Below are 16,550 nucleotides of genomic sequence, written 5' to 3'. Positions count from 1 at the left end.
AACCCACCCATACCCCTACATTTACCCCTTACCTAACACTACGGGCAATTTAGCATGGCCAATTCACCTGACCCTGCACATCTTTTGGACTGTGGGAGGAAACCGGAGCACCCGGAGGAAACCCACGCAGACACGGGGAGAACGTGCAAACTCCACACAGTCAGTCGCCTGAGGCGGGAATTGAACCCGGGTCTCAGGCGCTGTGAGGCAGCAGTGCTAACCACTGTGCCACCGTGCTAAATGAATATTTTGCATCAGTATTTATGGAAGATATAGACTGAAGGGAAATAGATGGTGACATCTTGCAAAATGTCCAGATTACAGAGGAGGAAGTGCTGGATGCCTTGAAACGGCTAAAGCTGGATAAATCCCCAGGACCTGATCAGGTGTACCCGAGAACTCTGTGGGAAGCTAGAGACGTGATTGCTGGGCCTCTTGCCTAGATGAAGTATATTATGGGATGTGTGATGTGTCCCTGGATAAGGGGCTGATTATATGGTGTTGAGAAGTTTCTTCATTAGCAGCCTTGTGAACTTTAGGAATGCACTACCCCAGATAGATGTGGCCATCCCGTCATTGGATACATTTAAGGTTGAGACAGACAGATCTTTGGTCTCTCAGGGAATTGAGGAGTGGGCAGAGGAATAGTCCAAGATGAGCCCAGCCATGGCAGTAATAAATGGTGGAGCAGGCTTAATGGACCGAATGGCCCACTCCTGCTCCTTTTCCTTTCCACTGCTCTTGCAATAAAGCCCGACATGCCATTAGGTTTCCTAATTGCTTGTTCCAACCGCATGCTAACTTTATTGTGTTCCTGCATTTGTGCATCCAAGTCAGTCTATCAAAAAATATTGTGCTTTTCTGCCTGTATTTTTTATATATATATATTACATACACACAGACACACACACAGAGGCTGGGCTTCACTTGAGGGAAATAAAATCCAGAGGCTACAAGAATTAAGTGAGGTGAATAGGCCTGACTTGATTGCTCTACAGAGAGCTGGCATGGATTTGATAGGCTGAGTGGCGTCCTGCTGAGCTACACAGACCCTGGGGAATTTGCTGGTGGGCCACACTTATCGCTACAAATCCCTCCCACGTTGCTCCTGTCCCCTTACATCACTGCAGCACTTCAGATGTTATTGAATCCAATAGGCAATATGGAGACAGTTCATGTCTGTCAACTGTCTCAAGGTAAAGTTACACACAGAAAAAAAACACAACAAATTAACCGGGCAGTAATGTCAGACCATAGCTCATCTTCCTTTCTCACTCCACACCTGGCACTTGGGCTTTTCATCTCTCCCAGTTTCCGATATTATTCTGGGCTTCACAGGGAATAGACACATGCTGCGACTTTGTGAGGTTGATCTTGCTTCCAATATTGCAAAGAGTTTGCTATTTCACTGTAAGCATTGTTCAAAGTAATCATTCATGGTATTATAGAGCATTACAAAGTCTGTACAGCACAGCACCTTCAGCCTAACCATTGCACACTGGTGTACATCTCCATGAGAGCCTCCTATAACCCTCCTTTCTCGCCATATCCCTCTCTATCTTTCTTTGCTCATTTGCTCACCCAGTGTTTTCTGTAAACTGACCTTGAACAGAGGAATGTAGGAAATAGGAGGAGTCAGGCATTCAGTCCCTTAAGCCAGCTAATCTTCTACCTCAACACCATGTTCCTGCACTGTCCCCCATATCTCTTTGATACCTTTTACATCTACAAATGTACTGAATATTCTCAATGACTGAACCTCCATAGCCCTATGGGGTGAAGAATTCTAAAGGGTCACTGTCCTTTGAGATTTTTCCCCATGTTAACCCAACATATTATTCAGAGGGCGTCTCTCCTGGATAGAAACCATGGCAACAACCCCCATCCCCCAACACTGGAAACATTCTTCTTGTATGTGCCCTGTAAGAATTCTGAGTGCTTCAATAAGATCACCTCTTAATCTTTGAAACCGTATGGTCTCCTCGTACATCAAAATCCCGTCACCCCACAAGTCATTGCCCCAGTCACTTTGTGGCAAGTATGTCCTTTCTCAGATGAGGGGACCAAAAAGGTACACAATGCGTTCAACCTGACTTTACTGTTTGGGGATGAGGGTGGTCCACATTAGTCACACTCGCTGCAGATGGGCAGGTCTGTTCCACACTGTACACAGTTATCCTTTCCCGATAAAAAATGGGATGATGTGAAATAATAGATTCACCCTGCCCTCGTTTCACTCTGTTACAGCACAATTAATCCTGTTAATGCCCTCATATTTCTGCAACTGGTGTTTGGTTACTTCAATAAGGATTTGGAAATTTGAGCTAAAAGGGTGATGGGGTTTTGGGGAAACGAAATTAGGTTTAGGAAGGAAAGGAGCGGGGAGAAACAGCCCTTACCTCGCAGCACGGTCTTTAGGTTCACCTTGGCTTGCTGGTGCAGATCTTCTACACAGGGTGACCGGCTCGACGGTAGGAACACGTTCTCCTGGTGGTGCCATGATGCTTTATAGTGGACTGTCCACCGGCTCTCTTCATCCAGGTTAGAGACCGCTGGAAAAGAACAGGGAATTCTCTCAGTCTGATGGACACGGAATCACTCAGCTCATTATGTCAAAGCAACAGTCCAGTGAATCTCATTGTCCTCCCCTTTCTCCATGGACTTGTCTGATGCAAGGAGATACAAGCCAAGCTCAGCTACCCCACCTCAGCCCGGCCACCTCGGCTGGACCCAACCCACCTTGACCGGACCCAATCCTCATTCTGACCCATCCCACCTCCACTCAAATGGATCCACATTGACTCATCCTGACCCAACGTCATCCAACCTGACCTGATCGAACCCGACCAGACCTGTTCCTACCCAACCTGACCTGATCCAACCCGAACCAAACTGATCCGATCCAACCTGACCTGAACTGATCTGATCCAACCTGACCTGACCCAATCCTCCAACATGACCCAACCCTCCAACATGACCCAACCCGACCCGATCTAACCCAACCAGAACTGATCTGATCCAACCCGACCCGACCTGATCCAACCCAACCCAACTCAACTGGAACCTGACTCAAACCAAACCAACCCCATTCAACCGAACTCAACCCATCCCAACCCAACTCAACCTGACCCAACCCAACTTAATCCAACCCGACTCGACTCAACCCCAACTGACCCAACTCACTCAACCTTACTCAAAATAACCCAATTCACCCAACCTGACCCAGGTCACCCAACCTGACCAAAACTAACCCAATTCACCCAACCTGACCCAGCTCACCCATCCTGACCCAGTTCACCCAACCTGACCAAACTCAATTTGACATGACTCATCCAACCAGCTCAACTGAACCTGAACCAATCTGCCCCAGCCCCAGCCCCACCCACTTGACCCGATGTGATTTGGCCCAATACAACCAGCTGCCCATCACAGCATCCAAAGATTTGCTACAATTCCTCAGCTGTGTTCTTAGTCAGTCTTCCTGGAAATTTTTTTCTGAATTATTGATTAGCTCTGAACGATTTAAGCTCTGGTCGCAATTCAGTACAGCACTAATGGGAAACTTGAGAGGGGCCAGGGTCTAGCAAACTAATGGTGATCGCTTCCCTAGGAGAGCGTCTGTCCTACCGTACCCATTCTGAAAATGCATCAGACATACAACATAAGACAACATGTGTTCCAGGCAGCCACAAGCCTAACCTCCGGAAGTCTTACTGCTGTATCGAATGTCTCAAATCACACCTGAGAAATGATAAGCTGCTTTGGGTGGAGTTCTGACTATTCAGTGTGGCCTCAATGCAGAATAAAAGTACCTTTGTTAGCTTGAGATGCCATTACGTTTTCCTTCCCCATTGTCAGCGAGTGCAAAGGTAACAATCTGGCAGAACCAGGAAATTACTACAGAAATTCTAGGCTGTTAGAAAGGAATAGGTGAATTGGGTTGAAGGATACAGACGGTGAAAGAGAGACAGAGATAAAGAGATAGAGAGGGGGGCAACAAACATTGCAGTTTGAGAGCCACTTCCCTTCCCTAAGTACTTGAACGTGGAATGCTTTTGAACTGCTTCAGCGCCACTGTGAACCGTAACCGAACGTGAACTTGGTCACTGAATCAGGGTGTCAGTTCTTCAAATGTACTTCAGTCCTATGTCAGGGCCAGTAGAGTTTGCCCTGACACTGGAATCTCACACTGGCTGCCCTATGACTTTATAAATCCCCTCCCTCAGGAGGTGAACAATCATGACTTGAACATTTATTCTCATTGTTTTTCTTTCTCATACATTAGCTTCTGGTTCAGCACATCTCACCATGCATTGGGGGTTCAGACTAAAACTGGTGTTTGCTAAACTTGCTCTTTATGTCAGAAATGTTCTTGGCAGTGTCACAAGGACTTCATATCTATAGCGAAGAAATGGCACTTGCGCTGTAATGTACTCTGCAACAGGAATAGGAAAGGGAAGAGACACTGTTTTAAATATTGAGAGGCTGATGCTGAAACAACGACAGTAGATTCTATAAGTCCCAGAAAAAAGTGCCATCTCTCAACCATTAGACAGGTTACCAACACTTGATGGTCAGAGATGTGAAGGTTTCATCACAAATTATGAATGGTCTTTCTTCCATATTCTAGCATATAACCAAAAGAAATAATATTCAAAAGGCAAGGAACAAATATTTTCCTTACAATGGTTTGCCCTCAACTGGAGTATAATATCCAATTCAGGATAGCACACTTGAGGAACAAAGTGGGGATGCAGGATAGATGGACAAGAATAGTCAAGCAATGAGGAACTTAGACAGACCAGCTTGTCTCTTGCAAGAGAAAACTGACAGGGATATTCAAAATGATCAAGGGTCTGCACAGAATTTGTTTTTGAATTCTTTCGTGGGATGTGAATGTCTCTGACGAGGCTAGCATTCCCTCTTCCTTAAACTGAGCGGCTCACGTGGCTTTTTCAGAGAACAGCCAGCATTTGGGCCAAATTGCTGGGGACCTGAAGTCACACGTAGGCCTGACCAGGTAAGAATGGCTTGCTAAAGGATCAGATAGGTATTCGTGTAAATTGATGGTAATTCCATGGTCACCATCACTAAGACTAACTTTCAATTCCAGATTTATTCTTTGGAATCAAATTCCACCAGTTGCCTAGTGGGATTTGAGACACTCCCAGCCCAAGAGCTGAGCTCCAGCTCAAGGTGAAAGGTGAAAAGTTTAAGGGGGATACACGCAGCAAGTACTTCACACAGAGGGTGGTGGGTGTCTGGAATGCGTTGCCAGCAGAGGTGGTAGAGGCAGGAACGGTAGATTCATTTAAGATGTGTCTGGACAGATGCATGAGTAAGTGGGGAGCAGAGGGATTCAGTTGCTTCAAAATTGGGCGACAGGTTCAGACAGTAGATTTGGATCGGCTTAGGCTTGGAGGGTCGAAGGGCCTGTTCCTGGGCTGTAAATTTTCTTTGTTCTCTTTATTCTTAGTCTGGGCATGAATATCTAATTCGGTAACATTGCCACTAAGCCATTGTCGCCCCCGGGTAAAAAGAAAATGTTTCCATTGATGGAAGGATCGAGAACCAAAGGACACTGATTTATGGTGACTGGATAAGGATGCAGAAGTAACGTGAGGAAAAGAATGTGTTGCAGCAGTTGGTAAATTCAGAGAGTGCAAGGGAGTCACATTCAACTGTGGCTTTGAGGAGGGCATTGGATAAAAGGAGGAATTTGCAGGGGTACAGGGAAGGGCTGTCGAGTGGGACAATCTGAATTGCAGTTTCAGAGAGCCAACAGAGAGGCTGAATGGCCACTTTCTATCCCACAACCATACTATGATTCTTTCTCCTCCCCCTGACCAAGTGTTGATCATAAAAGTGTCCTGGGGATCAACTTTCGATTTGTGGAGCCTCAGGGAGAATCCAAAGTACAGATGTTGGCTGAACAGAAGTTGGGAAGCTTCTTGGCAGTGGCAAGACCAGCAGCTTGGCACATGGGCACTGCAGCCAATGCCAAAGGGCAAGTGTCTGATCTTAAAGTCTGTTGTAAAGTCTCTGAACACACAGCCCACCTCCTGCTGACACAAGCCTAGCGTTACTGTAACAATCATCAGAGACCTCCCTTTTGTTCTGGTGTCAGTCCATTGCTAGTGCCAGGTATCCACTTTCATAAAGTGCTGTTGCCCCAGGGACCCATTCATCTCAGTCTCACGGAACCATCATCTCACAAGTAGCTTTGCAGCCATCTTCCAGTTGAGCAATTCAATGCTACACAGCAAACTCCCCCCAGTTGTATTTATCCAGCTGATACTTGCGACTTGCTGCTCACCCTGACTCCCTTATTCTAACGGCAGACTCATATGGGTCTCCGTGTGACCAAGGGCTACAGCGCCTACTGCATCCAGCAATACAAACAGACCCAAACTAAATCAGAGCTCAGTGAGTGTCTTTCACTATCGCCTCTGAGTCAAAAGATTGCTGGTTCAAATCCCACCCCAGAATCCTGAGCGCATTGTTTAAACTGAAATTCCTAACACAGTACTGCATTGTCGGAGAAAGTGTGGATCAAATGAGCTGTTAAATCCCAACAGCCGCACTCTCAGGAGAATGTGAAAGATGTTTCATAGAGTCATAGATTCATACCTTAGGGAAACAGACCCTTTAGCCCAACTCGTCCACGCCGACCAGATATCCTAAATTAATCTAGTCCCATTTGCCAGCATTTGGCCCATATCCCTCTAAACTCTTCCTATTCATATACCCATTTAAATGTTATAATTATACCAGCCTCCACCACCTCCCCAGGCAGCTCATTCCATACACACACCATCCTCTACTTGAAAAAGTTACCCCTCACATTCCATACACACACCATCCTCTACTTGAAAAAGTTACCCCTCAGGTCCTTTTTAAGGCCTTTCACCTCTAATCTTAAACCTAGTTTTGAACTCCCCCACCCCTGGGATAAAAACCTTGGCTATTCACCGGAAAGAGATTTTATAAACCTCTACAAGATCACCCCTCAGCCTCCGACACTCCAGGGAAAATAGCCCCAGTCTATTCAGCCTCTCCCTAAAGCTCAAACCTGCCAACATCTTTCTATATCTTTTCTGAACCCTTTCAAGTTTAACATCTTTTCTTTAGAAGAGCGACCAGAATTGTACACAGTATATCTGCATACCCTACATATTTGCTTCTCAATTTCCCATTGACCATTGGCGGGCCGATAATACAATTTCAAGAAGGTGATCACCCTGTTCTTACTTCTCAGATCCATCAAAATAACTTTATCCCACAAGAGCATGCTGTTATGTCCTGGCAAAGGTTTCTCTCTCAAACAGCAACCCTGCTACAGAACTGTATCAATGCAGTGTCAGCTTTGGCTCAGTGGTAGCACCTCTGGGACACAAGGTCCTAAGTTTGAGTCCCAATGCTGGGCCTGCATGCAAATTTCAAATCTCTTGCTCCTGTGCAGTACCGAGAGCAAGCTGCACTGTCAGAGCTGCTGTCTTTCAGATGAGACACATGGTGGACATTACAAAAAGTACCAAAGCACTATTTCAATGATGAATTGAGGAATTATCCCCTGGCCAATATCTATCAACAATCAGAAAACCTGGTTATCTGGTTATTATCACACTGCTGTTTGTGGGAGCTTGCTCTGCGCAAATTGGCTCCTGAAATCTGTACATTACAATGTGAACTACACTTACAAAAAAAGTACATTACTGGCGACAAAGTATTTTGAGATCGGCAGTGATCATGAAAAATGCTGAATAAATACAAGTCTTTTTCTCTTTTAGCTGTCTTTCTAAATGTAGCTCGTGCTCCTCAGAGCAGATTATGTACAGCAGTCCCAGGCCATGTTGGGCATCCCAGACGTAATTCCAATGAGGATTTCACACCTTAAACACTTTTCTCTTTCCTATTGCTCATTCAATCTTTTTTTCTTGACTTCTTTACCAGACTTCCTGGATCAGATTCCAAATAGGTATCACTTTGAAAACCGCATGTTACTTCATAGGTAACACAATATCGTCACAATTAATGACTAACCTCCAGTATCAACCTCTTAATAACACCTTGTATTTGTCTAGCACCTTTTAAAGTGTCCCCGCAAGTCTTTCTTAGGAACATCAATTGACACCAGGCCAAAGACAGAGACCTGAGAACAGGATTGAAAAATGTGTTGCTGGAAAAGCGCAGCAGGTCAGGCAGCATCCAAGGAGCAGGAGAATCGACGTTTCGGGCATAAGTCCTTCAGGATTCCTGAAGAAGTGCTTACGCCCGAAACGTCGATTCTCCTGCTCCTTGGATGCTGCCTGACCTGCTGCGTTTTTCCAGCAACACATTTTTCAGCTCTGATCTCCAGCATCTGCAGTCCTCACTTTCTCCTACCTGAGAACAGGAACCACACCTGATCACTGATATAGATTTTAAGAAATGCCTTAATGGAAAAAATGGATGTAAGACCACTGAACTACAGGATGATTTGGAGATGCCGGTGTTGGACTGGGGTGTACAAAGTTAAAAATCACACAACACCAGGTTGTAGTCCAACAGGTTTAATTGGAAGCACTAGCTTTCGGAGCACTGCTCCTTCATCAGGTGGTTGTGTACTCCACAACCACCTGATGAAGGAGCAGTGTTCTGAAAGCTAGTGCTTCAAATTAAACCTGTTGGACTATAACCTGGTGTTGTGCGAATCTCAACTATATGATAGCACTTACAACTTGCTGAAATATTGTGTGTTTGGAGGTGACTGGGTTGGGGGTGGGGTGGTGGGAATCGACTGAAGTTACCCTGTTTTATAATGTCAGCTTTGATTCAGTGGTCACTATTCTTGTTTCCGAGTCACAGACTGTGGGTTCAAGTCTCACTCCAGGACTTTAGTACAAATACTCCAACTGTCACTCCCGCTGCAATACAGACAGTATGCTGCACTGTGTCAGGTTTCAAATGAGACATTAACTAAAAAGCAGGCCTTTCTGCCCCTCTCCATGTACAAACCCATGATGCCACTTTTCACACTGGAAGAAGGGCCACATGGAGAGAATCGGCCAAACAGTTCGCTTCCACACTGCAACCATTCTTTGATTCAATAATTGCTGAGGCTGTACAAGACTCTGATCAGACCACATTTAGAGCATTGTGAACAGTCTTGGGCTCTGTATCTAAGGATGGATGGGCTGTTGTTAGAGGGGTTTAGAGGTGGTTCGTAAGGATGATCCAGGGGATGAAGTGCTTGTCATAGGAGGAGCGGTTGTGGAATATGGGTCTGTACTCAGTGGAGTTTAGAAGGATGAAAGGGATCTGATTGAAGCGTACAGATTACTGAGAGGCTTGGATAGATTGGACATGGAGAAGATGTTTCCACAAGTTGAAGAGACTAGGACTAGCCCCAGAGTGAAGGAACTGGGTAGAGGAGGAAATTCTTCAGCTAGAGGCTGGGGGGATCTATGGAACTCATTGCCACAGAAAGCTGTAGAGGCCAAGTCATTGAGTGTATTTAAGACAGAGAGAGATCGAGAGAGGTTCTTGATGAGTTAGGGGAACAAGGGTTAGGAGGTGAAGGCCGGAGGATGGGGTTGAGAAACATATCAGCCATAATCAAACGGCAGAACAAGCTTGATGGGCCGATGGCCTAATTCTGCTCCTACATCTTATGGTTTTATAATTGCCTGCAGATAGGCATTGTTCAGCTGCTGGTGTGTAGAAGGTTACACCCTCTTGTGTTGCCACAAATGGGATCTGCTGCATCATCCCAGGTCAAAAAGAAACCAGTCATCCTTCGGAATCAAACCCAAGGAGGACTGAGTATGTTCAGGATCTGAAGAGCAGAAAATGACACATACTTCACATATACTGAACTGGGCTGAGCTGAGCTGCATAACTGGAATGCCCTCCAGGACTTATTCAGCCTTGGGTGACTAGCTGACAGAGGCTAAAGCTCACTGCATCCCCAGAATGTGTCCCAACAGCTGGGCTTGCAAGACATTTCAGGGTGGGTAACATTGTTGAGGGGTTTGGAAAATAACTGGAGGAGATTCTGCTGCTGCACAACAATCTTTGACTTACCCCTCAAGTGTGAGAGATAGGGAGAAAACCTCCCACCCCACTGCCTGGTGGTTCAGTCTCGCTGTATAAATCAGGGTGTGTATAAATCTGCTTACAGTAAATACTGTACTGTATATATAGCACTGGGTTACAGTGCTTACCATATTTCACTGAGCTGGGTAAACTACGCTGACACAGTTCTTAGAGTACCTGCATTGTGCAAATCCTGCCGAGGGTCAGTTCTTTGTCGTATACAGCATATTAAATTACAGGATTGCAAAGCATGGGCACAATACAGAAGTGAAACAAAAGGAAGGTGCCACAAAGATCTCTCCCAGGAACCTGAATCCCTGGTACTGCCATCAATCCCGTCTTTAAATATGGACTTCAGCATACAAGCAGACAAAGTGTTAAAAAGGGTTAAAACGTGACACTGCAAAGGAACCAAGACCCATTCAATTTCACAGCCTCTCAGTCACTGAGTTGGAAGGGCTTGCTGATAATTGCAAACTCTACACTGATCGCTGTTCCAGCTTTTATTCCTGCTGAAGGAAATCCAATACAGCTCTGGGGTAAACCTTTGGAAACTGACAACTGCTTTTCAAGTGCACTTCTTAAAAGCAGACAGACAGCTCCAGTAACAACGCATTTTTCAAGGTCTCTTACCCTCGTGCTCGCAACGCCCCGTGCCCAGGAGCGCACAACAGATGTCAGTCCCCATGTCCTCATTGTAAAGCTCTCTCCCTTGAGACTCTCTGGGGTGGTTCTGAATGCAGTGACTGAACAGAAGCAGCAACAATGTCCAGGCAGACATTCCAATGCTGTATTGAGGTAGTACTGAGGGAATGCTGGCTGCTATATTTCCTTCATTACAATTGTGACTACACTTCAATAGGCATTTCATTGGCTGCAAATCACATTGAGATGTCTGGTGGGTGTGTAAGGAGTTTTATACTTGCTTTTTTTATGGGGACAGGGTGAGTGAATTGGGACAAGTCGATGGATAGGGTGAGTAGACAAGGTCTTTTCCCAGGCTGGGGGAGTCCAAAACAAGAGGGCATAGGTTTAGGGTGAGAGGGGAAAGATTTAAAAGGTACCCGAGAGGCAACTTTTTCATGCAGAGGATGGTGCGTGTATGGAATGAGCTGTCAGAGGAAGTGGTGGAGGCTGGTACAATTACAACATTTAAAAGGCATTTGGATGGGTATATGAGTAGGGAGGGATAAGGATTTAGAGGGATATGGGTCAAATGCTGGCAAATGGGACGAGGTCAGCTGGGATGTCTGGATGGCACAGATGAAGGGTCTGTATGACTATAACTGGATAGCTTTTTCAAAGTATCAGTACTGATACAATGGACCAAATGGCCTGTTTCTGAAAGTGCATTTTTATGCATAGCAGCTTCCATATACAGAAGATGACTCAATCATGGAATCCCATAATGTGGAAACAGGCCACTCAGCCTTTTGAGTCCACACTGACCCTCCGAAGAGTAACCCACCCAGATCTGCTCCCCGCAATCCCACCCCACACCCTATCCCCATAACTCTAATTCCAGTGGCTAGTCCATCTAGCTTGCAAATCCCTGGACACTATGGGCAATTTAGCATGGCCCATCCACCCTAACCTGCACATTGTTGGAGTGTGGGAGGAAACTCAAACAGACACAGGGTGAATGTACAAACTCCATACAGTGGTCCAAGGCCAGGGTTCCTGGTGCTGTGAGGTAGCGGTGCTCAGGCAACACTGAGCTACTGTGCTATGCTTAACATAACATGCAACATAGAAGGAGGCCATTCGACCAGCAGGTCCCTGTTAGTGTTTATATTTTCTAAAGCAAGCATCTGAAGTGTTGTTTGTTTACCCTGATCCCATAGATTTTCACCCCCATGTCTTTCTTCCGTCCTCTATTGTTGACATGATGTCTGCCTTGAACCTATAGCACTGGGTGCAAGTCCCATACCACAGCACTTAGTTTTGGAACTTTTCCTGCTCTCTCTCTTCTAAATCATTTGCTTCTTGATTTCAATCTGTAGTATCTCATTCTTAACCCCTTCCACTAAAGTTGCTATCGCTGTTGAAACCAGGAACTCAAGTAACCTCTAAAGGCATTGTCTGACACATTATCCTCCATCCCCATTCAGACTGAACTCACCATCTCCTGTTCGAAGACAAAACTTTTTTCAACATTTACTTTCAGGGGAGTGACCAGTGTGATCTGTTGGGCCACAGCAGTTGCTATGGACACACAGAGAACAAAGGTTCAGGGCGTGAACCATACAGCTTTAGTTATCCGGTTATATGGTATATCAAGTGCTTGTCAATGGCAGAAATTGGAGGGTTTGAGCTACAGGGAGAGGCTGAATAGGCTGGGGCTATTTTCCCTGGAGCGTTGGAGTTTGAGGGGTGACCTTACAGAAGTTTATAAAATCATGAGGAGCATAGATAGAGATAAATAGACAAGGTCTTTTCCCTAGGGTACGTGAGTCCAAAGCTACAGGGCATAGGTTTAGGGTGAGAGGGGAAAGATTTAAAAGAGACCTAAGAGGCCACTCTTTCACACAGAGGGTGGTGTGTGTATGGAATGAGCTACCAGAGGAAGTGGTGGAGGCTGGTACAATTACATTTAAAAGGGCATCTGGATGGGTATATGAACAGGAAGGATTTGGAGGGATATTGGCCAAGTGCTGGCAAATAGGACTAGATTAATTAAGTATATCTGGTTTTTTTTAGATTAGATTACTTAGTGTGGAAACAGGCCCTTCGGCCCAACAAGTCCACACTGCCCCGCCGAAGCGCAACCCACCCATACCCCTACATCTACCCCTTACCTAACACTACGGGCAATTTAGCATGGCCAATTCACCTGACCTGCACATCTTTGGACTGTGGGAGGAAACCGGAGCCCCCGGAGGAAACCCACGCAGACACGGGGAGAATGTGCAAACTCCACACAGTCAGTCGCCTGAGGCAGGAATTGAACCCGGGTCTCTGGCGCTGTGAGGCAGCAGTGCTAACCACTCTGCCACCGTGCCGCCCATGGTTAGCACGGACGAGTTGGACTGAAGGGTCTGGTTCAGGGCTGTAAAATAGACATAGGTTAAAGTGTTTATTAAAATTTAATTTTTGGGATTTGGCTTCTGCAAAATCGAAGCCAGCATTTCTAGCCCATTCCTGGGCGCCTTACAGAATGCTGCCTTTAATAGTTGAATAGCTACTGTGCACCAACATCTTCAGTGGGTTCTTGCCCCTTGAAACTACAGAACTCCTCACCCTTCCATTCCATTGCCCTGCAGCTTCCAGGTTTACCCATTCAAAAGAAAGAATCCTTCCCAACCTCAGTAGGAGCTCCATAAGCCCTCTAAGTCTGCGAGTAGTGGAATAATGAAGGAAATTTCAGCCGCGTCCCTGAGCAACAGCAGAAATTCCTTCAATCCCAGCCCCTTTAACACAGCCACACAACACCAGCACCACACAATACTGCACTCACCCTTTTTCTTGAAGAGCTGAATGAAGGATTCCAACTTTCTGTTTATAAACACCACCATGTCTTTTCCAACTAATTCTCTTGCCTTTCAAAGTCTTTCCAGCATTGTAGCAAGGCACAGGGGGGTGAGTCTGTCTCCTTCCTCAGACCCAAACTCAGGGGAAGAAAGAGGAATCCCTTTTAGTTTTTCTCTGCCAAATCGTTTGTTTGCAGTCATTCACTTAATATGTGATGGTTTTGTTTCACAGTGGCAGGGAGGAGGAAGTAGGGAGTAATTTGCTTTCTTTTACAAAGAAAAGCAGGCTTGTAACCCAAGAAGCTTAGGTTTAGATCCACTCTCTCTCTCTCTCCCCTTCTCGAATGAATTAAGCTCAGCCATGAAATATTATCCCTTCCATTTAGACCATCAAAACGTCACAGGAGATGCTGCAAACATGGGTTTCCTGCTCAAGTGTCCTCTCAGAAGCTCAATTTTGTGTCTCAGAAATTGAAGCGCAAGTCGAGGATTGTAATGTGATGTTCTCTTTAAGTCCACCTGCTCTTTAGTCCTCTGCGTCTCAACACTGACACTGATAGGAGCAAGAACTCCTTCCCACCCACCACTCCCGTCCTCCCACCACCCCTGCCACGCTCCTCCCCCCATCCTTAGGTTGCTAGGAAATAGTTTAACAAAGATACTCCCCCCCCCCCACCATCCCCTCCAACCTTCTGCACACATCAAGTGAACTCAAAGCCAATCTGATTCATTCCTGTCAGCGAGGGGGGTCATTGTTTGGTTGGCCTCTCCAAACTCCCCCTCCCCATCCCAAATCCACCCTTCCCCCTCCTCACAGCAGTCAATAGCTGGATCTTTACAAAGGAACCTCTGTGGAATTGCTAACGCAGTCTGTATTTCTTTCCACTCCCCCCACAAATTATCAGCTCCAACTGCTTTGTGCTCCCTTTGCTGGGCTCTCATTTCCAACTCTGTGGAGGCAGTGGTGGCAATCGTAGCCAAGGTGATGCCTTCGTTGAAACTGAAATCTGCGATAAAGTCAATCCAATCCGACATGACATATCGATTTTCATATTTGCCACTTTTGCGTAGAACACTTTGCATTTTTTTTTATAAAAGGTAACGTTTCACCTTTTCTTAAAGCAGCAGTTTACAAAGCTGCAGCAAGTTTTCCAGGTCTGACTCAACAGTTGATTGAAATATCCCAAAATACATCTACAAACCGATGCATACCTGAAGATAAGGCTGGAATTATACAGGAAGCAAAGCAAGGGAGGGGGGCAGATCAGCTATTCAGACTAGTGTGAAGACTGCAGTTCCGTTGCTGATTCTGTGGGACCTGCACTTTCCTCATTTCCTTTCCAATTAAAACAGAAAGGTTTTCTCATCTTAATCACTCTTCCTGATCAATAGACCCTGATGGTCTCTAGTCATGCCTATGGCCTCTGCCCTTTACAGCAGCTACTGACACACATTCCAGCTTATAACTCACTCCCAGGGGTCCACTATTCTACATATAATCCATCTGAACCTCTTGATTAGATTCCAGTCTGTAGCACACACCCCATTATCCATTATCCAGGAAACAATCTGAACCCCTCAACTGCATTTCAGTCTCGGAGTCATTCTATCCCACCTACCCAACCCTTTCTATCAGAAATATTGCAGATTTGAAAAGGTTAGTTAGTTGTAGTTCATTAACCAGTGAAAAAGAAGGTTGCAGGTCACTACGAACCAGGGTTCAGTGCTGAACAAGCCTTTGTGCAATTTTTTTTCCCAGCACCAGCCTGATGTTAAAAACTACTTTCTCACAGTACAGACTCCCCATTCATCACAATAATTCAGTGATGGAAGGAATGAGAAAGAGTGATCGGGGAGTGGTGGAGGGTGGGGGAGGTGGAGGTGTTAATACTGAGGGAAATGGAGAAAGCACCTGATGCCTAGCCACCTGTTAAACCCGTGAGCACAGTCCGAGAGTCGCATAGTGTGCTCCACATAAGCTTTTTGATGTCACATCAGTTTGAAGACTCTCATTGTTTATCCACTGCTGGGAACTGTCATGGCAATGATGCCGGGGGTGGGGATGTTACACCACACCACCCCCCGGTGGCCTTGAAGATGGCGTTTGGCGAGGGTCGGGGGAAGGTCATACAAAATCTTTCCCAGCCACCCATTTGGGGCGGCACAGTGGTTAGCAATGCTGTCTCACAGCACGAGCGCCTTGGGTTCGATTCCAGCCTTGGGTGACTGTCTGTGTGGAGTTTGCACATTCTGCATGGATTTCCTCCCAATCCCCAAAGATGTGCAGGTCAGGTGAATGGGCCGTGCTAAACTGCCCATTGTGTTAGGTGCATTAGTCCGAGGGAAATGGGTCTGGATGGGTTACTCTTCTGAGGGTCGGTGTGGACTGGTTGGGCCAAATGGCCTGTTTCCACACTGTAGGGAATCTAATAACCCCGGCTTGTGGCAAAATGGGGTGTGGGTCATTGGTGACCCATCCTGTCTTGGACCTATTGACAGCGATAAATGGCTCGTTAAGGGCATAAACCCCATTTGCTGGCATTTTACCCAAAGCCTGGGGGTGGGGGCATGCGTGACGCCTGTCAGCTCCAGCTCATGTTAGCTGAAGTGACACGGACCAGGTTTAGGCTTCCTTTGCCATTTTCCCAGGCTGACCAGATGGACCTCCCCCACCCGAAGGTCAGATTCCCTCTCTTTCACTTCATCCAAACTCTCTCAAAGTAGCCCCCAGAACCCTCACCCCAACCCTCAATTTACCTCCTTTTCATTGGATATGTGCCTGTGGCCCCAGCAGTGTTCACTGCCCCCTACCTGGCACTGTGGAGTCATAGAGGAGTACGGCACGGAAACAGACCCTTCAGTCCAACTTGTCTATGTCGACCAGATATCCTAAATTAATCTAGTCTCATTTGCCAGCTTTTGGCCCATATCCCTCGAAACCCTGTTCAGTACTGCCCAGCATTTGTGAAGGTGGGACTTCCACTTAGGATGATGGCAAAAGTT

General features: G+C 46.2%; 1 protein-coding gene across 1 annotated transcript in view; it reads right to left on the bottom strand.

Annotated features, from left to right (window-relative positions):
- The window catches only part of LOC122553163 (NHS-like protein 1), a 273,324-nt gene that overhangs the window by 47,969 nt on the left and 208,805 nt on the right, over window positions 1-16,550 (bottom strand). Inside the window, exon 2 of the mRNA XM_043696750.1 lies at window positions 2,400-2,552. Within this exon, the coding sequence (XP_043552685.1) occupies window positions 2,400-2,552 (153 nt within the window). The remainder of the gene's footprint in view (window positions 1-2,399; window positions 2,553-16,550) is intronic.

The sequence above is a fragment of the Chiloscyllium plagiosum genome, chromosome 9 (genome assembly GCF_004010195.1).
Source record: "Chiloscyllium plagiosum isolate BGI_BamShark_2017 chromosome 9, ASM401019v2, whole genome shotgun sequence".
In the NCBI taxonomy this organism is placed as follows: domain Eukaryota; kingdom Metazoa; phylum Chordata; class Chondrichthyes; order Orectolobiformes; family Hemiscylliidae; genus Chiloscyllium; species Chiloscyllium plagiosum.
The sequence above is the reverse complement of the archived record's forward strand: the minus strand, read 5'-3'. Positions and strand labels throughout refer to the sequence as shown.